Here is a 21,950-nt window from a genome sequence, read left to right as displayed (position 1 = left end):
TACCTGGTCGTTTTTTTGGGCCAAAAACGCCGTGCTATACATGGTCGTTGTTTTTCGGCCAAAAATTCCTTACTATACATGGTCGTTTTTTGGGGCTAAAAATTCCTTACTATACATGGTCGTTTTTTTTGGGGGGGCTAAAAACGCCTTACTATACTTGGTGGGGGTTTTTTGGCCAAAAATGCATTACTATACATGGTCTTTTTTTTTTTGACTAAAAACGCCTTACTATACATGGTGGGGGGTTTTTTGGCCAAAAACACCTTACTATACATGGTCGGTTTTTTTCGGCTAAAAACGACTTACTATCCATGGTCTTTTTTTTTTCGGCTAAAAACTCTTACCATACATGGTCGTTTTTTTCGGCTAAAAACGCCTTACTATACGTGGTCGTTTTTTTTGGCCAAAAACGCAAATGTCCTGTTGTGACTTAGATGGCTGATGACATTTCATTTACAAAAGGACATTTCTACCTATTCAAGTGGAAGGGTTGTTGTCATTGGGTGCCAAACTTTGTCATTGCGTGCTAAAAATGCCTTAGTTTTTTGCCAAACTTTGGCACCCAATGACAACAACCCTTCCACTTGAATTGGTAGAAATGTCCTGTTGTGATTGAGTTGGTCAGATGACATATCCCCTTTCTCCGACAGGAACTGGTGGAGAAGATCGAAGCCAAGAAAGCTGCACAAGAGCAAGAAATGACAACACAGAGAGAATTAAGAGTATCATGACTGTTAATGTCTTGTGTTGATCTTTTATTTTTTTTAATTAAAAAAAAAAAAAAAAGGTGTTTTATGCTGTCATTTATACATTTGAGTGTACCGCTGGGCTGGCTCCGTGCCCCACTGGTTAGTGCGTTGGAGTGCGAACGCAGAGGCCCAGGGTTCAAATCCAGCTCCGGCCTGTCGCGCTTGCGTGTTCTCTTCTTGCTGGCATGGGTGTTGTCCGTCCACCCTATCTTCCATTTTCTCATCCCCTTGTCCTCACAAGGGTTGGGGTCGGGGGGAGGGGGGTGCTGGAGCCTCCCCCGGCTGTCTTCGGGCCATCGGCAGAGGGGAGGGGGCACCCTCACCCGGCTGACAGCCAATCAAGAAAACCATTTGCACCGTTTTTTTTCCCGGCTAAAAACGCCTTAATATACATGGTCGTTTTTTTGGGCCAAAAATACCTTACTATACATGGTCGTTTTTTTGGGCCAAAAATACCTTACTATACATGGTCATTTTTTTCGGCCAAAAATACCTTACTATACATGGTCTTTTTTTTTCGGCTAAAAACGCCTTACTTTACATGGTTGTTTTTTTTTCGGCTAAAAATTTCGTCCAAAAACGCCTTACTATACATGGTCGTTTTTTTCGGTCAAAAACGCCTTACTATATATATACATGGTAGTTTTTTTCCGGCTAAAAACGCCTTACTATACATGGTCGTTTTTTTCGGCTAAAAATGCCCTCCTATAAATGGTCGGTTTTTTTCGGCTAAAAACACCTTACTATACATGGTCATTTTTTTCGTCTGAAAAGGCCTTACTATACATGGTCGTTTTTTCCGGCTAAAAACGCCTTACTATACATGGTCGTTTTTTTCGGCTAAAAACGCCTTACTGCACACGGTTGGTTATTTTCGTCGAAAAACGCCTTACTATACATGGTCGTTTTTTCCGGCTAAAAACGCCTTACTATACATGGTCGTTTTTTTCGGCTAAAAACGCCTTACTGCACACGGTTGGTTATTTTCGTCGAAAAACGCCTTACTATACATGGTCTTTTTTTGGGCTAAAAACGCCTTACTATACATGGGTGCTTTTTTCCAGCCAAAAATGCTTTACTATACATGGTCGTTTTTTTCGGCTAAAAACGCCTTAATATACAGTACATTGTCAACAAATTATGTGTGTTTTGGCGAAATAAGTGCAACAGCGGCAGTCGTTGCTAAACGGCACTCAAGCGACGACACACACTTCATGACCTTTCACGTACGCACACACGCTGTGCGGATGTCAACGGGCCGATCAGAGTTCGACCCCCACCCCCATGGTGTCCCCCAGCAGGCCCTCCACCGACCCACCATAGTTAATGAATGCACACAGCGACTCACCTCAATTAACTCTCATTCACTGTCAGACACACACACACACACACACACACACACACACACACACACACACACACATTTACATTTTTTTTTAAACTTCTCCACAAGTTATCGTCCCCAAAAGTTGAAAATTTAAAATGTATTTTTTGTTTGTTTGTTTGTTTTTTTAAAGAAGTGTTTTTGAAATACTTTTTTCAGACAAATTTCAGTTCCTCTTTTGGGAGGTGAGGGGGGGGGGGGTGGACTGAAATTACAAACACCTAAAAGAAATTTCATCAGCTCACTCGGCAGAGAATCCTGTAAAGTATGTATGTGTGTGTGTCTGTATGTATGTATTTATTTCTCTCTGGGCACAAAATTCCAAAACTGGAATTTGGTTTCTGTGTGCTTGAAAGCAATCTTTGTGCTGATTGGCTGTCATTTTCCCCTCCTCCTCTTTTTCCAAACGTTGTTTTGCTGTCAAATTATTTGCGTTGCCTGCGGCGCTCCTATTAAAAAGAAAAGAAAAATCCCTTCCCCCTTCGTTCTCATTTCACATCCTCGATCGATCCTGGGCAGTCGGCCCCCGTCAGGGACTTGCCCCCCCCCCACCCCCCCGGGTCCCACACCCGGCTCGAGTCTCGTTGGTGTCTCGCGAGGTTCCCCGCCAACAATTCCTTCCCACATCTCTCGCACGCCACCCTTCTCCCTCCGCGACCCCCCCTCCCCATTCGCCCTTCGTCCTCCCCCAGCCCCCCCGACCACGCGCCACGCCCTTCCTCTTCATCCTTGCTCATATGCGCTGTTCTCACTCGGACCGATTGCCGTAATTGTGCGAGCGTGTGTGTGTGTGCGCGCGCGCTGTGCGCATGAGATGGGCATCTCGAGAGTGCTCAGCATTATCGTCAAATCAATTGAGAAGAAAAAAAAAAAAAAACGTATGTGCTGCGGGCGGACGACATGTCGACGGATGAAGACGCTGACTGAAAAGGTGAACAAGAGGAAGGACAACTTAGAAACTTTTACGGCCGGATGCATTCCCATTAACATCAAAGACAATTTGATCTGGAAGGAACCTCGTGTGGTTTTGTTAACATCAGAGACAACGTCGGTCGGGTCTGTGATACCCAAACGTGTTTTCAGTTCGATCCCAACAAATGGGGTCTTTGATGACCTAAACGTATGCGTTTCTGTTAACATCGTAAACTTTCGAGTCCTCAATGGATCTAACATCTCTTTGAAGAAACACGAAAGACAACTTCAGTCATCAATGAACATGTGGGAATGTATTTGTTTTCGGAAGACATCAATCAAAGACAGTTCAATGAGTTTTGTACAAAAAAAGAAGAAAAAAAACATGGGACGTGCTTTCGTTAACTTAGAAGACATGGAATTCACGCACGTGTTTTCTGGAGCACAGAAGACAATTTTGTCTTCCATGAACATGTTTTTGTAACTCAAAGACAAGAGTTACTGTCGGTGTGTGTGTGTGTGTGTGTGTGTGTGTACTACGCACACATTTTGCAACCGCACTCGAGTGGCTTCTCCACGTCTTGCGTCACGGACGTTCCGTCGTCGCACAGGAAGCTGATCCGCCTTCGCCGCAGCCTGAGGGGAGCGCAGCAGGAAGGGGGGCCGGGGGCCCCCGGCGAGACCCCCTCCGGCTGGCAGCCGCCCTGGCACTCCACCCAGGAGAAGGTCTTGGAGGTCTGGCACAAGACCGCGCCCCGCTGGAGGCGCTGGTAATCGCGCACGGGAACGCCCAAACACGCTAAACCTGGAGGGGGGGGGGGGGCACGAGAGTATTCGTGTCGACTTCGAATTTAGAATCTAACAAAAACTTTTGCATCTACTTCACGTTGACAATTTTGTCCTCCATGAACCGATCATACAGACTTAACAGCAAAGACAAATTGAGTCTTCAGATAATCAAACGTACATCATTTGTAAACATCAAAGACACTCGCGTCTTCGAGGAACCGAGCATAAAAATGTAATCGTTTGTCTTTTGGTGTATAAACCTCAAAGACCATTTAAAGGTAACCTTGTCGTCACCGAGTGGGAACCCATCCCGCGCCGCTCGCACACGAGTCCGGCATCAGCGACTACTTCCGCAAACGTCACACAAATGAGAGTCTTCAACCCAACCTGATGGATTTGTTCCCGCAAACACAAACAATGATTTCCTCTTGAACGAATCTAATCAACGTTTTGCCTGTATTTTGACATCAAGACAATTTAGACCACCGCAACGACCTCATGCTTCCGCAAACGGCAATTTAGTCTTTAGAGACTTGAACGTATCCATTTTCAAAAAGTCAATTTGCAAATGAACAGGTGTATTTCAAAATGTCGGCCACTCAACAAAGTGAGCAGACATACTTTCAAGAACATGAAAAGCAATCTTCGACGATCACACCGGGCCCATTTTCACGAGGGCCAAAGACGAAATGAGCACGTTGGACCAACCTCGCGCTTCGGTAGCTCCGGTGGCGTTGACGGCGCCCCCTCCTTTGTCGAGACCTTCTGTGATTGGCTGGTCACAGTGTGGCCCCGCCCACCCCGATTGGCACACACACTGCACTCCCTGAAATGTGGCAAAACCGATTTAAGCAACAACAACAACAACAAAAAAAAATCCAATGCGCTTAGCGTCAAAGCGCAATTCGTCGTGGTGCGTGTGACCTGCGCGCCCCCTTCTGGCCGGCAGAGGCCGTGCACGCAGAGGAGCCGCCGGCAAGCGCGGCAGCCCGGCAGCACGCCCGCCTGCATGTGCCCGCGCGTGAAGTCCTGAAGCTCGCGGTTGATGTAAAGGTTCCGGATGCAGCCGTGGAAGCCCGACGCGTTGACGGCGCGGGAGGACAAAGACAGCGAGGCCGGAAGAAGCGCCTCCTCGGGAAGGCCTGAACGCGGCAAAAACACCACCCGTCCCCCAAAAAACATTCAACGAGGCATGCGCCGCCGAGGACAAAACGAACTTGAATGGGTGAGAGTTGCGAATCCAATTGATGTACGAGTGACAGTTCCGCGTTCATTTGAACGATTTGGGGCATGGTGTCAAACTCAAGGCCCCGGGGGGCCAGATGCGACCCGCCACGTCATTCGATGGGGCCCGCGGAAGCAAATCACGCATGTCAACTTGCGTGAGGTTTGCTAAAATCTCGACCAAAATTGAAAATTCTCAGATGTCAGACATGACAATAGTCATTAAACAATAGTTGAAAAAACTGCTATGATTGACTTTTTTTATTTGGTTTCAGTCATAACGGCCCTCCGAGGGAAACGATAACTAAAATGTGGCCGGTGACAAAAATGAGTTTTGACACCCCTGATCAAGGGACTTCAATTTTGGAAATTTCAAAGAGCATTTCAGGCCTTCAGTTCGACTTTTTAGTTCAGACTTTCATTTACAAATGTTCACCTCAAATGATTAAAAACCAAACACAAACAACAATTTGGGCTTTTCTTACAATGGCGAAAATGCTGTTGCATGTTTTTAATCATACGTGTGTGTGTGTGTGTGTGTGTGCGCGTTACGACCTCCCACGTAGAGCGGCGCGTCCATCCTGGCGGCCTGCCGACGTGGGCGCCCGTCCAGCGTGGCCGCTCGACCTCCGTCCACCGACAGGTTGAGCGTCCGCTCGAAGGTCAGCAGCTCCACCGTGTGGAAAAGTCCGTCGTTCACCGTCTCTGAGCTGAGCGCAACCAACGCAAAAAAAAATATCCCAGGCATGTGACTGGAGGCACTTTTCCAATAAGTACATCTGTTTGTTCCTAAACATGTGCAACGATTCGGTGTTCAGCGAACCGAATGCGCATGTGAATTTAGGCTTTGCGTTTTTCAGAACCGTCGAGATGATTCAGTCTTTCTTCTTTGGTCTACATCGAGCAGAAGTCAAGAGTCAAGCTAGCTAGGTGGCTAGCTCGCGTTGGTGTTTTTGCTCACGGCGTGTTCCCACCTGTAGATGGCGGTGGCGGGCTGGTTGCCGGGGTCGTAAGTGACCCTGACGTGACCTTGATGAAGCTCCACGGCGATGGGTTCCTTATCGCCGTTAAACAACAAAATGCCGTTTTCATCCCCCGTGGACACCTGAAACAACAGCTTCATTTATTTATTGGGGGTGGGGGGGGGGGGGGCCATGTCTCCCGTTTGCGGTCATGTGACTTTTACTCTTAACTTTTTTTCCCCCTCATTTTGCCATCCACACTAAGAGTACTTTTGTTTTACCAAATTCTCTTGAAATAGCTTTTTTTTTTTTTTTTTTGTGGTACACAATTTCACAATTTTACTCTGAAAATATTCTCTTGATGCTACGGCATCAATGTGGCAATTTAAAAACGTTATTCTGGTCAGATTCTTGCCTCTTTTTCCCCCTCGGATAAAATCAACAAATTCTATGAAATATCCGTGCAGTCCGATTTTATTCTTGGAATATTTTTAGCATTGTTCTCTTAAAATATTGACTTTTTTTTCTCTTGGCAAAATGACAAATTCCTTGAGGGAGAATATTCTTCTTCTGCGCGCGCCGGGCGTTACCAACGAAGCGTCGCCGGCGGCTGACCTGCATGCTGATGTTGGCTCGGGGGAGGTCCATGACGTCGTGCAGTTGGACGTAAGCGCCCCCGTTGACAAAGTTGACGCCGACCAGCTTCTCGCAGGCGGGACCCTCAAAGCCCGCCGGGCACTGGCACTGCGCCGCCCCCGCCTTCTCCAGGCAGGAGGCGCCGTTCTGGCAACGGGCCAGCTGGCAGGGCGACGCCACCTCGCAAAAATCGCCCCTGGACGCGGAAAAGCAACAAAAAGCAAAATCTAAGACGTCCTCTCATCGCATTGGCCTTTCGGTCTCCCCCCGCAAAAACAAATTCTTGGAATCTTTTCAATATATCATTGAAATTAAATAATATATCACCAGCTAGCTTTCATCAAATGACATTGAATTTTGATTTGAACTTTTTTCTCTCATAAAAAGTGTTGGAATAACGACACTTTTTTGAAATGACTCCCCCCCCCCCCCCCCCTCCACCTTGTCCATATCGTTCGGTACATACGTGTATCCGCGCGGGCACGTGCAGGTGTATCCGTCCAGGTGGTCCACGCACTGCGCCGCATTCTGACAGCGGTGGTCCGCACACTCGTCGTAGTCCAGGCCGCAGTCCGGGCCCACCCAACCCGGGATGCACACGCACCTCACACAAACCGAGCACATAACCACCCATCAAATGAACTCCGACGATGTACAGGACCAGCATCGCGATCAAAAGAATCCAGAATAAACGCGCGAGTATGAAAGCGGAGCGTGTTCATGTGTCACCTGTGTCCGGTGGGTGTGCCGACGCAGGTGGCCTGATGCTTGCAGGGGTCGCGAGCGGGCGCGCAGACGTCCTGCTCTTCCTGGCAAAACAGACCTAAGCGGCCAAAGGCAACCCAACGCACGTCACGCAAGCCGATTCGCCAGGAGGGCGCGGCGGAGGCGGGGCCACGAGCGACCGCACGCATACCGTCTCGTCCGGGGGGGCACAGGCAAGTGTAGTTGCCCACGCCGTCCACACAGGTGGCGCCGCTCTCGCAGCCGTGGTCCTGGCAATCGTCGGCGTTGACCTCGCAGTAGACGCCGTGGAAGCCCAGTGCGCACGCACAACTACACACACACACACACATGCCCGTGCGCGCCCACAACAACAACAAGGGGGAAAAAAAACATGCTAATGAGGCATGCGCAGCATCTCGCGCTAACTGCCAGATGAGCGAGACTCATTAGCTGGCAGGCCTGTCAAAACTGTGACATCACCCATTTAGCGCTTTACGGCAGGCACGCGAAACAACTCAACTGACACAACTTACTCAAGAATAGCAAGCAGAAGGTTTGTTTTTTGTTTGTTTTTTTTTACTGCCGTTGTGCGAGGCAGAGGAGTTGTGACTCAAGATTGTCGGACCGGCGTCCACACGCAGTTCGGGCGGAGAACGGATGGATGAAAAATGACAACATTTCATTCTCATAGTTACATCACATGTCACCAAATTGCAACTTGAATGTTTTGACTCCTGGTTTCCATCGCTCTGTCTTTGGTACCTGAAGCCGCTTGTCTGCTCGTCACCGAGACAAGTTCCCCCGTTGATGCAAGGATTACTAAAGCAGGCGTCCACTGGAGTCTCGCAATGTTGGCCCTGGACACAAACCCCAAACGGAGGCAACTGTCTTGCAATCGCAGATTTTTTTGGTTTTTTTAATCACAACAACAATCAAAAATGAACGACGGATTGGGGAGTGATGCATTTTGGTTTGTTAGCTAGCAGGCTACTTCCTGGTTCAGGGAGGAAGATGACAGGAACGGAACATTTTTTGGATTCTGCAGTTCGGCAGGATGGGTGATGGGGGCAGGGGGATTATTACCGTGAATCCATCATTGCAGGTGCACGTGTACGGCTGCGGGTGCGAGTGGCTCCCCTGGCACAGGCCTTGATTGTGGCAAGGCGACGACGCGCACGGGTTGCACTTGGCCACCACGCTGGCCTCAACTGAACCTGAACAAACAAACACGAGACACTCATAATTTAGTGTTTGGTTGTTTGTTTGTTTTTTCCTTCCAAAATGCCATCTTTCTTCAAGGAGTATTTTTGCTTGGAAATGGCATTTGACTGTGGTGTGATGAAAGTAATTTTTCTCATTTTAATTTTATTCGCTGTAGGAAGGTCTAACTCCAATCACAATTTTTTTGGTCCAAATATTTGTACATTTTATCACATCGTTTGTCGAGTGAAATTAAATACTATGCATTTATGCGTAGTATTTAGATTTTTTAGAGGGGGGGGGGCAAAATGACTACTTCCCGCAATCAATATATTTTCCACTCTGCATATTTTTGCATTTTTCTCAAAATGATTGACTGTAGTCCCACAAAATTACTTTTTTTATATTTTCAGTACCAAAATGATGACTTTAGTCATGCAAAATTTAGACAGCATTCATTTATTATCTCATTTCCTTGCTTCTCATCAGCTTTTTTGCCATATTTTGTCAGAATGTTTTTATCTTTTCGTCCCACAATATTCCAACCAAATTCATATTTTTTTTCACATAATAGCACAGATTTTTCCTCCTAAATTTAACATAGTAGTCCATGCTCCTCTATTCTTTCCCCCTCACAAATTACGACTTCAGCAGTATTTTTATTTTATTCTTGTAAAAATAAATATTCATCTTTTTCTCCTGCTCCACCCACCCACAGATTTAAACTTCATTCTCTCATTAGATTTTTGTTTGTTTTGCTCAAAAACGGGACCGCTTTTGGTCGCTGCGCATATTGAATGAACGATGCGCGATTGCCGCGGCGCGCAGCAGGCGGCGCCGCTCTCTCACCCTGGCAGAGGAAGCGTTCGGGGGGCGTGGTGAGCAGGAGTTTGCCTTCCATGGCGGGCGGTCCGCTGCAGCGCGCGATGCCGGGCTCCTTGTAGCCGCTCTTCAGCCACTCCGACAGCCACAGCAGGCGGCAGTCGCAGTACAGCGGGTTAGCGCCGATGGCGCTGGCCGATGAGGTCATCAAAAGGAGACATCGCGACCAGACGCGCATTCAACTTGCTGTCGACTTGCCCATTTGTTTTCCCGCCCTTCCTTCCTTCTCTCTCTGTCTTGTCCTTCCTTTCTTCCATATTACCTATGTATGCCCCCATTTTCATCCTTCAACCTCTCCGACTTCCCCGCCCGTTGCCGTATTCTCTTCTTGCCCCGACTTTTTCTTTTCCTCCCTCCCTCCGTCTTTCTGTCCACATTTTTTTTTCTTTTCTACCCGCCTCACTTTGCCCACTTTGCTTCCTTCGCATCTCCCTTGCTCTTGTTATGCTTGCCTTCACGACATCACTTCCCCGCCTTGGCTTTCCTTGCATGTATTCTCTCGGAGGAGAGACAGAGGCCTCGCGGCCGAATCCTGTTATCGATCGTCATCGCGCTGCACGTTTTGACTCGTCACGTGCGCGCTGATGATCGATATCGTGGTCGCTACGGCGCTACTCCGCCTCAGTGGACTATTTCGGATGGCGGGAACGCGTCTCAAAAAACACACATAACACATAACATTCAACCACATGCGTGCGAATACTAAGGTACGTACAGGTGCGAGAGCGACATGACGTCGTTGAAGATTCCATGCTGCAGCTCAGAGATGTCGTTGCCGTGCAGAGACCTGAAATGCAAGCGGTTTACACACTTACTCGCTGCGTGGCGGCGTGTGTGTGTACAGTATGTGCTGTTTGTGCGTGTTCATACAGTTGGACCAGAATGTGTGTGTGTGTGTGTGTGTGCACGCGCGCGCGTGTACTAACAGGAGCCTCAGTGATCCCAAGCCAGCCAGTGCCAGAGGAGGGATACAACGTAAAGAGTTATAACTCAGGATCCTGCAGGCAACAACAACACATCCAAAGGATCGATTTGAATTGATATACAGACGTAACATTATTTGAGTCAGATATTGTATTTGTGTGTGCGTGTGTGAGCACTCACAGGGTGGTGAGTTGGCTCATGTTGGCGAACGAATCATCGGACAGGGAGCTGATTTTGTTGTTGCTCAAATCTCTGCACATTCGACACAATCAAGGTGTAAAGTTGCAGCAGAAGGAAGCAGCCTGCAGCTCCCCCTGCTGGACATTCTGATCAATAACGTTAACTTGGAGGCTCCTTCATAGGAAGGGGAAATGAAATGAGAAAAAAAGGAACGGACAGACAGGAAGCCGTGGAGGTGAACAGAAATAAGAAGAGAGGGGGGGGGGGGAAATTGGGGCGTCTTGGAAAAGTCAAACCTCCTAGTCTTTATACCTCCTGGAAATACATCATTGGGTCAAGTGGATAGGAAGGAAAAAAGAAAGTCGGGGTGTTGTGGGTGAAAACAGGAAGTGGAATGTTGTTCCTCACATTAGCTGCAGGTTCTTAAAGTTGCCGAGCTGGCTGGGGACTCGTGTGAGCTGGTTCCCGTCCAGATATCTGCCAGGGGAAATTGATGATGAATTGCTGTTTTAATTTGAAGGGGCCGAGAGTCGAGTCGGGCGCTCACAGTTCGGTGAGGTTTGGAGGAAGTCCTCTGGGCAGCGCCCGCAGATGCTTGTTGCTGCAGCGCACCACTGTGTCCATGCACGTGCAACCGCTGGGACATTGCGGGCCCAATGAGCAGCCGGTGGAGTCTGCTGGAGAGCCTGAGACAAACCACACAGGAAGTCAACACTCGCTGCACAGGAAGTAAGCGTTACTTTTCACTACTTTTCAGTGAGCGTTGGCTCCACAGGGAGTAAAAGCAACGCAAATGCTGCATCCAAGGCTGCCGGTAAGTCGGAACCGCCGCGCTTTTGGGGGCGTACCGTCCTCGCAGCGGAAGTCGGGCGCCGCCACGTCCTGCAGTGGGATCTCACGGAGGAAAGCGGGCCCTTGGCAGCGAGGGTTTCCCGTCACGATGCGCCGGCTCCTCAGCCAGGCGCCCAACCAGGACAGACGGCAGTCGCAGTTGAACGGGTTGGCCAGTAGGTTCCTTGGAGCGCAAAACGGGCTTGGTTAGGCCCGTCGCTGCCTGCTCAAATTACGCAGACGCTGCTGAAGGTCATTCTCAACGTGTGCTCGGTAAAAGAGTCTCTGAATTAATTGTTCAAATTGTGCGTTCAGTTATCTTCAACTTTTAAATACAAAGATATTTTCAGTTCAATTTTTGGGTTTCTCACCATTTTTTTTCCAAACATCTATTTGGGTATTATTTTATATTACAGAGAAGCGCTATTTGATGATGTCACTGTGCACGTCAGTACACTAGATTGCATAAAAGGCATGACTGAATTTGACGGTCCAGCGCCATGAGAAAAAAAATTCAATCAAATGGTGAGATTACTTTATCAGACCGTTTTTTTTTTAAATTTACTTGTGAATATAACATCAACACATTATGGACAGTAAAATGAAAAGATATTTTCCTAAATTCAAGCCAAAGTGAACCGCCATTATATCAAGTACTTGTTTAGGGGCGGAATTTTCAAAAACTACTGAAAGTAGTTAAAAGTAGCTACATTTATTTGGTCTGCGCTGTTGTGAAAAACGGTTGCTTGTATAGCATGAAAAAGATTTGACTGTCGCAGATGTCCATGACTTAGTAGTAGCTAGAATAACTCATTTAAACTTAGGCAATGAACTGCCCCCCCCCCTGAAAAAAAAATCAATTCAAAGTTCCGGTAACTTATTCGGGTTGACCATGTGTTTGTGTGTGCGCATGCGCATCACTGACAGCGTCGAGAGGTTGGGAAGCGCCTCAAAGGTTCCGGGCAGGATGACGCTCAGCTGGTTGTCGTAGAGCGACAGCAGACGAACGTTGCTGAGGCCCGTGAAGCTGCCATTGTGCAGGCAGCTGATCTTGTTGTTCCTCAACATCCTGCGCACAAATTAAAACGTTTCAAGAAGCGCTTCGGTACCCGCGTGTGTGTGTGTGCGTGTATGTGTGCGTGTGTGCGTGTATGTGTGCGTGTCTCACAGCATGCGTAGCGATTCCATCCCTCTGAACATGCCACCGCGCACCACCTGCAGGTGGTTGGCGGTCAGGTGCAGCTCGGCCACGGCGGAGGCGCCGTCGAACGCGCCGTCCTCGATCTCGGAGATTTTGTTGTTGCTCAGGTTTCTGATCAACGGGTAGAAGCAAAGAAAAAGAAAAAAAAAAAAGGTAAAAAAGAGAGACTGTCTCTTTTTTTCTTCCTTTGACTCACATTTACTCTTAAATGGTAATGTTGCCGTCGTCATTTTTAAATGATTCCTTTCATGCAATTAGCAAAGAGAAATGATCAAGGTTGCTAAAACGTGTATGAAAATGTTTTGGTCTTCTTTCGTCAATCCTGTTATTGCAAAATTGAGTTGTTATTCACACTCCAGGGGGATTTAATTCATTGACATGGTATTATATTTGAAGTACCAGATTCATATGATTTATCTATCCAGTCAATTAAATTCTTAAAAGTGAGCTGGGCTCCCACAAATCTGTCTCATGTACTGTATAGTATTATTATTATTATTATCTTATTTCAATGTTAATGCCATGGACTAAATTGTTGAGCTTTGTTGTCAGACATTTTATTTCAATTGACCCAGAACACAAAAAGATGCTTCCTACTTTTGTGGAAGCCAGCCTTTAGAGCACTCAAGCATTCTGACAAACACGCGTGCGCATGCGCGTGTGAACGTGCGCATGTGGTCACCGCGGTTTGACCTACATTTTCTTGAGCTGCGAGAGGCCCTTGAAGGCACTCGTGGCCTCCAGCAGGGAGAGGTCATTGTTGTTGAGGCGCCTGCGACGTAGACCGCCGACGAAATCATCATCATCATCATCATCAGGGGAGCCCAAAAGCCAAAACACAAGAGAGAAAAAAAACAAGAAGATGGTGAGTGGAGTAGGCGGTTGAAATGTCCGGCGGCTGTGTATTCATGCAGCATGACATACATGTCAACATGTATACATGTTTCGTTAATGCTGCATGCGCGTGCGTGTTTGTGTGCGCGTGCGTCATACAGTTCCTCGGTGGTGGGGGGAAGGTGTTGGGGGAACTTGGTGAGTTTCAGGTTGGAGCAGTCCACCACGTTGGCCTCGCAGCGACACTTGCTCGGACACGACGGCTTGCTGTTGCACCCGGAACTCAGCCGGCGGTCCTCTGCCCCTGGCAACACACACACACACACACACACATTCACAAAGCTCTATCGTGGTTCATCATATGTGCCCCCTATTCTTTTCGTTTTTTTACGGTATACAAGCAAGTGCAAATTTAGAATTGCTGGCTTTCGGTGTAGTACCACATTGCGCCACAACATGCCGGGCAGCACTGAGCCCAACTGGAGCAGTTGCAGGGTAATTAAGAGCAAGACGAAGTGACAGAGAAGGTCCCCTAAAGCTGCAATAAATGGTTCTCGTGGAGCAGAGACTAAATGCTTGCAAGTATTGTTGTACGCTCGGTTTGCATGCGTCGCCGCTGCGTTTGCGCTAAGTAGCAGTTGTTGAGAGGTCCACCATTAGCGCCCAGGCTCATTCCCGGGAGCCCGGCTTTCATTTTGCATTCTACATTCGTAGCAGTATCCTCTGCGTTCCTGTTGGTGAGTTTCTGGAACAATAAATGACTGCTCAACTGACTGAAGTATCAAAACTATCAATATTTTTAGTTTGAGAATCAATTTTAGGCCTATGTATAGCGTAGATAAGCGGACACGTGGGTTGGAGGCGTGGCTACCTTTTGATTGACAGCTACCATGAACGATATTGGTGTTACGCACCTGGGATGTGGTACTGCTCCTTGGCTAAAATATGAACAGAAAGAAAAGTTGGTCAATAAACAAACATCCTAGCCGTAACAATCAGTCAACAAATGGGATGCGAAAGCATCGAGTCTTTGGGTGTGATTTTAGTGTTGATGACCAAAAGCGGCAACCCAAAAGGATCATTCAGGTAAATATATTAATGTAGTCAATTGGTAAAAATAAGAACCAATAAACTGATTTTTTTAATTATTAAAAACATTTCTCCAAAACTCTAATAAAAAACATAAAACTATTCACTAATCTCATTTTTTCTATATTTTATTTTAAATTCAATAGAAATGGAGCATTCATTTTTTTAAACACACAAACACAGATGGACTGACCGGAGCATCGGAACTTGCTGCTTTTAATCTGGGCGATGCGTTTGTTGGCGAGGCGTCGCGGGCTGGCACAGCGCGCGCCGCTGGTCTCGATGGGGTTGGCGCGAAGGAAGTCGGCCAGCCACTTGACGTTGCAATCGCACGCGAAGGGGTTCTGCGCCAGGTGGCTGAGGGGACACAAAGGTGAGACGTGATCTCGGAGTTTCGTTTGGTCGCCTTAGCCATCGGGGGGGGAGCGGGGGTCAGTGTAATATTTACAAAAAGAAATACACAAAGAAGACGGACTCTTCGCGGCTCGGTAAGCTGCAGTAATACTCGTCATTTTTAGGAGGTGTTAAAATAAGCATTGTTTTAAGGGTTGTAGCACCAACTACAATGCTAGTTTCATTAGCCTGTCTATGGCGTTCTGCATTGTGTGTTAGCATTAAGCTAGTAAAATTTCGAAAAGGCACTTCCCTTTTTTTTTTTCCAAGAATCATTCGCCATCTTTCAAGCTGCTGCTTGCAAGCAAACGCGGAAGTCGGATCCCACGCGAGTCCGGGTGCGATTGTACGAAGAAAGCGCGTGGTCTCACAGTGTCTGGATGCCGTGCAGCGAGCCAAAGGTTCCTTTGGCCAAACTTTGGATCTTGTTGTCATACAGTGACAGCAGCGCCAAGCTCTCCAGATCCTTGAAGGCCGACGCACGCACGCAGTGGATCTTGTTGGCGTTGAGCAACCTGCAGGAGGGCGCCACACATCACAGAGGAACTCACAACCCAAGGTGGGCAAAAAGTAGTCACGCTGTATTCAAGTCTCTGGGCTACGTGATGGTCATTTGTATTTAATCTCACTTTCTGTTTTGGGAACCATTTTTGTAAGGTTGACGCAAATGTAACGAAAAGTTTTTGTTCTTTGTTACATCAACATCACTACTCACACTACGAGATCGTCAACACATTTAGCCAGCAAAATCCAAAGAAGGAAGTACGTTGACCTACAGCAGCTCCAGTGAGGCCAGGCCGTCAAACACGCCGACGGGGAGCGCCGTGATCTTGTTGCCATACAAAACCCTGGGCAAAAAAAACGGCAAACGCATGAACACGGACGGCCATACGTGGAAATCCACAATGACACATGAGCGCACAATAAAAACACTTGACATGACAACACATGAAAATACGTGATGAGATGACATAGGAATGCCAAACGAATGGGCATGACCACACCGGGGTCGGAATAGGTTTGGATTGTTTATTGTAGCTCGTTTTTTATTTTAGTTATATTTGTGTATTTATTTATTTACTTTTGTTTTGTAAATTCAGTTAGTTTCGATTTTTTTTTCTTTTTTAGCAAGTTTGTTTTTATTTATTTTTTAAATGTTTAAATGCTTCATTTTATTTTCATTTTTTTAAATTACTGGTCGAGTCAAGTCAAGTCAACTGTATTTATAGAGCACTTTCAAACAAGCCGTCGCTGCATACAAAGTGCTGTACGTGGAGCAATTTAACATGCACAATAAACAGTAAGACAAATCGGTAATAAAGACGGTAGAAAGCACCAAACAGTAAAACCAAGAACAAATCGAAGTCATGCTGAGTCGAATGCCAAAAAATACAAATGAGTTTTCAGGAGGGTTTTGAAGATGGGCAGCGAGGAGGCTTGCCGAATGTTCAGCGGGAGGTCATTCCAGAGAGAGGGACCAGCAACAGAAAAGGCTCCATCCCCTCTGAGCCTCAGTTTAGTTCTTGGTACTTCTAATAAGGTCTGGTCCGCAGACCTGAGGCTGGTCTGTTTTAGTATTGGCTTATTTATTTTTATACATGGAGTATTCATGCAAGTTAAAAAAAAAAAAAAGGTCGCTAAGTATTGTATAATAAAGCAATTTTCAGAGAGCTGACCTTCCTTCTCCTTAGGTACAACAATACCGAAATAAACACATTTTTGTGTGAACCTCGAAAGCTCATGTTTGATATTCATTGACAAAGATGAAAACAAAGGACAGTTTTGCGATTGTATAGTTCGTTGTAGTTAGTTTTACAAACGCAACGTGTAGTTTGAGGTTTTGTTTGTTTTGGGTTTTTTTTTTAAAGCATTTTCATTTTTATTTCTTATGAGGTTTTTTTCAAATGTAAAATTCTTTCGTTAGTTTTGGTTAGCCATAATAACCTTGGAGCGCAGAGAATCATGGAAAAAAAATATATTGACGCCCAGCCACACATGACAATGACAGGCGAGCATACATGATGAACGAAACATGACACATGAGTGCCACGTAAGGGTTACTCACAAGGAGTTGAGGGCTTTCAGTCCGTGAAAGGCATCCGGAGCAATCTCCGATATTTGGTTGTTACTCAGGTCTCTGGGATGCCAAAAAAATCAAATGCAACTAATGCATCGATCAATATAGAAACAGAAAGGATTTAAAAACTTGACAGTCGATAGAAAGTATCTAATAAAGTTGCAAGCATTATTATTTTTTTTAAATCTGAATTGTTGCTGTAACAAAACAAAACGCGCATTTATGTACTGCACGGAATCAAAGAATTGATCTGACATTTGTGAGTTTTCACTTTTAATACAAGTTTGTTCCACCTGGGGGCGCACTGACTCACATTCGACGAAGCTTCTTATAGGAGGTGAAGGCACCCGGAGGAACAGACTTGATGCCATTCTGCTCCAGACGACTGAAGAAAACACCCACCCACACACACACACACACACACACACACACACACACACACACACACACACACACACACACACACATTTTAAAATTGATGGGACTGAAGCCAGATCTACTTACACACAACATGAAATTTGGTGACGCACCAAAAAAAATCTCAAGAAGTCACGCCTAAAAAAATCCATTATTTAGTTTTCAAACAGGTATTTAGGACATTTTTTATGACCAATTTTAAAGAAATTCGGCCCCCAAAGCCAGTTCCACTTTGCAATAATTATGTCGATGATGCGTCGACACCCCCAAAAAAGTCTGCCATTTTTGTATCAAGCGGCTATTTCACGGGTCTTTTAAAGGCAAACTCTGAGAAATGTTGTCCCAATTTGAAGAAGAGACTAGACTGAAATATGTTACTCACATCTCTGTCATGGCCTCGGGGAGGTGCGCGGGAATAGCGGTGAGGCCTCGTCCCCGGCAGTCCACGATGTTGTTGCTGCATGAGCACATGGGCGGACACGAGCCGGACGCCAGGCTGCATGGCTGCACAAAGGCGCTGCCACCGTGGCCTGGGCACACACAAAAAGCCCGAAGGAGAAGACGGCAGCGGATGAACGTTTTCGTGGATTTTGACAGACTTTAGAATTGCGTGCCTCCGGTGCACAGGACAGGACTGAGTTCTATTGGAAGGGTAGTTGCGCAGTGAAGAGCAGAAGAAGAAGTACCTGAGCAGGCCAACTCGCTCCTGCGCAGCTCGGCCAGGTTGAGCCCCCTGAGGGCGGGCGGGGCGCTGCACTGGGTGTAAAGGCCCAAAGCGGGACGCTGGCGCAGCCACGGAGAGAGCCAGGCCAGGTGACAGTCGCAACGCAGAGAGTTGGAGTGAAGGCGACTGTGGAGGGAGACGACAGTGCTCGGCAAGAAACGTCCGCTAAGGCTGCTTTCTGCCTGTAGGCCGCACGCTTTCTTCTTTTAAATCAGGCCCGTCGAGAATTGATGTCATAAAAAGTCATGTAAACGACATGAAATTGATTACAGTAAATATTACGGGACTCTTGACAGAATTGAATTAATATAATTGACCGACCTAAAAAAAAAAAAAAAATGAAAAAAAAAATCAAATGTGGCCCTTGAGCACAACGCTTTTCACACACAGGGTTTGATATTTTACCAGTGGAAGGTGTTTCATCCAGATGTGAGAAAATTTGAGCACATATCATTTTATGTGTTGCATTTACACTGCAGCCAAATCAGATCCAGATCAAACTTGCTTTGACTAAACAGAGTTTTGATCAGAATGTGACAGCATTTGAAATAGCATATGAACATAATATGTTGAATATGTTCCATATTCAACAGCTGTGTTTACACTGGTGCCAAATCTGGATCAGATCCTGATCAAAGTTAATTCAACTCAACAATTAGGCATATTCTTTCATCCGAACGTGACATCTGACAATGATGCGTTAAGTGTATGATCATATTCAGTCTTTTACATGTTGTGCTTACATCACTGTTAAACCCATATCAGCTCGAGATCAAATTTGGTTTCGGTTAAGTGGGTCAAGTTGCATCCAGATATGACACAGATATGTCAAGTGTATCAACGTATTCAATCGCATTTTACATGTCACAATGACCGCGGTCATATCTGAATCGGATAAGGATTGAACTTGCGCCCTGCATACACACTGCACATTTGACTGAAATGGTTATATATATATATATGTATTGTATGTATTAACACAACGATGATTCTAAAAATTGTGATTGTGGAAGGACTCACAAAGTGCGAAGTTTGGGCATGTGGTTGAAACTGGAGACGGGAATGCTGCTGATGTTGTTGTTGTTCAGCGTCCTGGAGGAACACGCAGACAGGAGACGACAGTGACACTGGGACACATCGCCGCCGGGAACGAAACCCCATCACGCGAACGCAACGCAGCAGAGCCTACTCACAGTACTTCCAGGGATCGCAATGCTCTGAATGCTCCCTCCTCGATGCAGCTGATGTGGTTCTTGTCCAGCTGGCTGTTAATCAACACAACATGCAGTCAAGTCAAACTACTGAACAAACACGAAATGTTTTCACAATGCCTCAATGCGTCCTTCAACTGAACAGTCCACACTCCAGGCCACAAGGGGCAGCGCCTTCCACAGAAACCATAATATTGTTTTGTTTCCTTGGCTGTATTAGTTGATCAACTGACAGATTTTTGAGGTCTGCGGCTCCTCTGAAGGCTCTCCTGGGAACGGCCTGGATGGCGTTTTCACTGAGGTCGCTGAAAACACAAGATGACCAGAAAATTGCTCAATTACTTTTGGGGAATCTTACATTTGTGCAAACAGAATCGCACACTCCCGTCATTTATTCATAAACAGTAGCGGGAGCTTTTTATAAATCACTAATGGGTCGGAAGTTCAATTCCACAAGAAAATGCATGGCGGGGATGGTAAAATTTGAAACAACCGCACTCGAAAACATCATCGGCCTGGCATCACGACAACACTCAAACGCATCATCGGCGTGGTGTCACGACAACACTTGAACACATCACCAACGCATTACGTGCGTGCGGAGAAAAAAACTTGAAGATACTGTACCACCTATGTGGCAAATCTAATACAAATGACTGTATCACCAGTGGGGGAAAAAAACAAATGTCACTTGAACGCATCACCAGTGTGACGAAGCAAAACAGGACTATTGATCATGATGACAATGATTATTGATGATGATGAAACTGTTGTAGCCTCTTGGTTGGTTAAATAAAAAGAAGTAAACGCAACATCGAACCGGTAACATTTCGTTTTTGACAATGCTCCATCATAAGCAAGTCATGCTCAGTACTTGTATGTATGTCAAAGTTTCAAGAATTCAAAAGGTGGGAAAGGGAAATATTAGTTCTTTTGGATGCCCAACATCAGACTGCGCAAGAATGTAGTATTGTTTCAGTCCACAACACGCGGGCCAGAACCGGCGACGTGACTTCCATGAAAGCAAAACGCTTGAATACTGTTTCGTCTGCCCAGGACGACCATGAAAACGACATTGTGAGCTTTTCACAAGCTTCAGCTGGACTTGAAACAATCTGGAAAGAAAAATAACTACACTGCAGCCCCAACAAAAAGGCACTCCACCTTCTGATGAAGTCAAATGTTATTTTTCTTGGCCTAGAAGCTCAACTCTTGGCTCACATAAGATGAAAGCGAAAAAGTAAAGCTCACTCAAGTGGTCTTAACCTCCACGACAACGTGACCGCCTGCTCGCTTTCCAACCTTTTAACTCTCTACGACAGGCTTCGGCCACTTGAACACATTGTGAGCGCGAGGAGACGACGAGGGCACTCGAACGCATCGCGGGGGGGGGGGGGGGGGGGTGAATCACGGCAGGAAGCCTTTGAACTAGTACTGTCAGTTTAATGCGTTATCGGCATTAATTTAAAACAATGTTAACTCGATTAATTTTTTTATCGCGAGATTAATGCGGCACCACGTCACAGCGGATGTTACGTTGCTCTAAAATAACCAAATGTGCTCCAAGTTTGAATAACTGCTCCAAGTGAAAAATGTTCACGTAAAATTTAAAATCAAAATTGTTGTTTCAGTAAATATTTGAATTTGGCACAAAGAAAACTGATCCACAATTTCATGTTGATGAGAGATTGATAAAAAAATCTGCGATTAATTACGGCTAATTCTGAGTTAACTCTGAAATGATACATTGCTTTGCTTTACTGTTGTATATGTCAGTCGCTCCATGTACAGCAATTTGTGTGCAGCGATGGCTGTTTGAAAGTGCTCTATAAACACATTTGAGTTAAGTTGAATTTGATCGCGATTAAATATCTTAATCGTTTGACAGCACTACTTTGAACACATCACTGACTATTTGCAAAACGACAACGGCGCATATTAAAAGATGCTTTCCCAGCGGGTCGTCACGATTTCCGTTGCCAGGATTCAAGAGGTCAGAAGATGATGTTGACCGGAGCGGGTCACAGCTGGACGTGTGCGCTAATATTTGCTCTCCCGACATGCTCCTCGGGTGAGTCTCCTCGCCATCTTTTGTTTCGTATGTCAGTGGGTGAGAAAGGTAAACTTTCCCACTCGCTTTGCGCTCCTCCGGAATCTCGCCGCAATGTCATAAAGGACACGCACAAACGTAGGTGTGTCATGCACCGACTGCATGCGAAAATACGCCAGAGATGGAAAGAATTTGGTTCCATTGCCAGTCATGCGGAAAATCTGCTAATTGTCTGGAGACACCGAGGGAGACAAGCGGAAGTGTGAGAACCCGCGTGCGCACGTCTCAGTGCGTTTGCGCGCGCCGGCCAATTTTACACACAGGCTCCATCTGGGCAAAGCGAGATGGACTTTGCATGTTCCATTAACGCGCTGTAAAAAACGCACGTGCACTCCGACGGCTTAATGCGCGCGCGCGCACACACAAATAACACTTAGGTGGTGTGTTTGTGAGCTTCCTAGACATGTTGTGTACCGAATGCTGAATTATGAGCTCTTAATATATCTTTTATTTTAAGGAGCTGTGTTCGGACAAACATCAAAATGTTTATCTTTA

The 21,950-nt window shown here is 46.2% G+C and overlaps 1 protein-coding gene and 1 long non-coding RNA gene across 5 annotated transcripts in view; one reads left to right on the top strand and one right to left on the bottom strand.

Annotated features, from left to right (window-relative positions):
• The window catches only part of slit1b (slit homolog 1b (Drosophila)), a 33,005-nt gene that overhangs the window by 6,713 nt on the left and 4,342 nt on the right, over positions 1-21,950 (bottom strand). The window contains exons 5-37 of one of the 4 annotated variants that reach the window (XM_086119233.1): positions 19,579-19,650; positions 19,328-19,399; positions 19,155-19,226; positions 18,097-18,260; positions 17,793-17,940; positions 17,307-17,378; positions 16,982-17,053; positions 15,693-15,764; positions 15,288-15,431; positions 14,717-14,880; positions 14,349-14,372; positions 13,594-13,738; positions 13,298-13,372; positions 12,568-12,711; positions 12,325-12,468; positions 11,417-11,583; positions 11,116-11,254; positions 10,977-11,045; positions 10,569-10,640; positions 10,391-10,462; positions 10,180-10,251; positions 9,432-9,595; positions 8,466-8,596; positions 8,145-8,239; positions 7,573-7,712; positions 7,386-7,479; positions 7,123-7,260; positions 6,636-6,852; positions 6,033-6,163; positions 5,614-5,768; positions 4,759-4,976; positions 4,543-4,660; positions 3,590-3,850 (exon numbers count right to left, since the gene is read on the bottom strand). In XM_086119233.1, the coding sequence (XP_085975359.1) occupies positions 3,590-3,850; positions 4,543-4,660; positions 4,759-4,976; positions 5,614-5,768; positions 6,033-6,163; positions 6,636-6,852; positions 7,123-7,260; positions 7,386-7,479; positions 7,573-7,712; positions 8,145-8,239; positions 8,466-8,596; positions 9,432-9,595; positions 10,180-10,251; positions 10,391-10,462; positions 10,569-10,640; positions 10,977-11,045; positions 11,116-11,254; positions 11,417-11,583; positions 12,325-12,468; positions 12,568-12,711; positions 13,298-13,372; positions 13,594-13,738; positions 14,349-14,372; positions 14,717-14,880; positions 15,288-15,431; positions 15,693-15,764; positions 16,982-17,053; positions 17,307-17,378; positions 17,793-17,940; positions 18,097-18,260; positions 19,155-19,226; positions 19,328-19,399; positions 19,579-19,650 (4,037 nt within the window). Of the gene's footprint in view, positions 1-3,337; positions 3,851-4,542; positions 4,661-4,758; positions 4,977-5,613; positions 5,769-6,032; positions 6,164-6,635; positions 6,853-7,122; positions 7,261-7,385; positions 7,713-8,144; positions 8,240-8,465; positions 8,597-9,431; positions 9,596-10,179; positions 10,252-10,390; positions 10,463-10,568; positions 10,641-10,976; positions 11,046-11,115; positions 11,255-11,416; positions 11,584-12,324; positions 12,469-12,567; positions 12,712-13,297; positions 13,373-13,593; positions 13,739-14,348; positions 14,373-14,716; positions 14,881-15,287; positions 15,432-15,692; positions 15,765-16,981; positions 17,054-17,306; positions 17,379-17,792; positions 17,941-18,096; positions 18,261-19,154; positions 19,227-19,327; positions 19,400-19,578; positions 19,651-21,950 lie in introns of those variants that run through there. The other 3 variants (XM_086119235.1, XM_086119232.1, XM_086119234.1) reach the window with 3 other exon arrangements.
• On the top strand, positions 14,749-16,527 carry LOC147199753 (uncharacterized). Its single transcript, XR_015101742.1, has 3 exons — positions 14,749-14,896; positions 15,356-15,475; positions 15,640-16,527. It is a non-coding gene; the product is annotated as an uncharacterized LOC147199753 (long non-coding RNA).

The sequence above is a fragment of the Hippocampus guttulatus genome, chromosome 9, assembly GCF_054856545.1.
Source record: "Hippocampus guttulatus isolate MCC_2025c chromosome 9, RoL_Hgut_1.0, whole genome shotgun sequence".
Taxonomy (NCBI): Eukaryota; Metazoa; Chordata; class Actinopteri; order Syngnathiformes; family Syngnathidae; genus Hippocampus; species Hippocampus guttulatus.
This window is presented reverse-complemented; position numbering and strand designations above follow the sequence as displayed.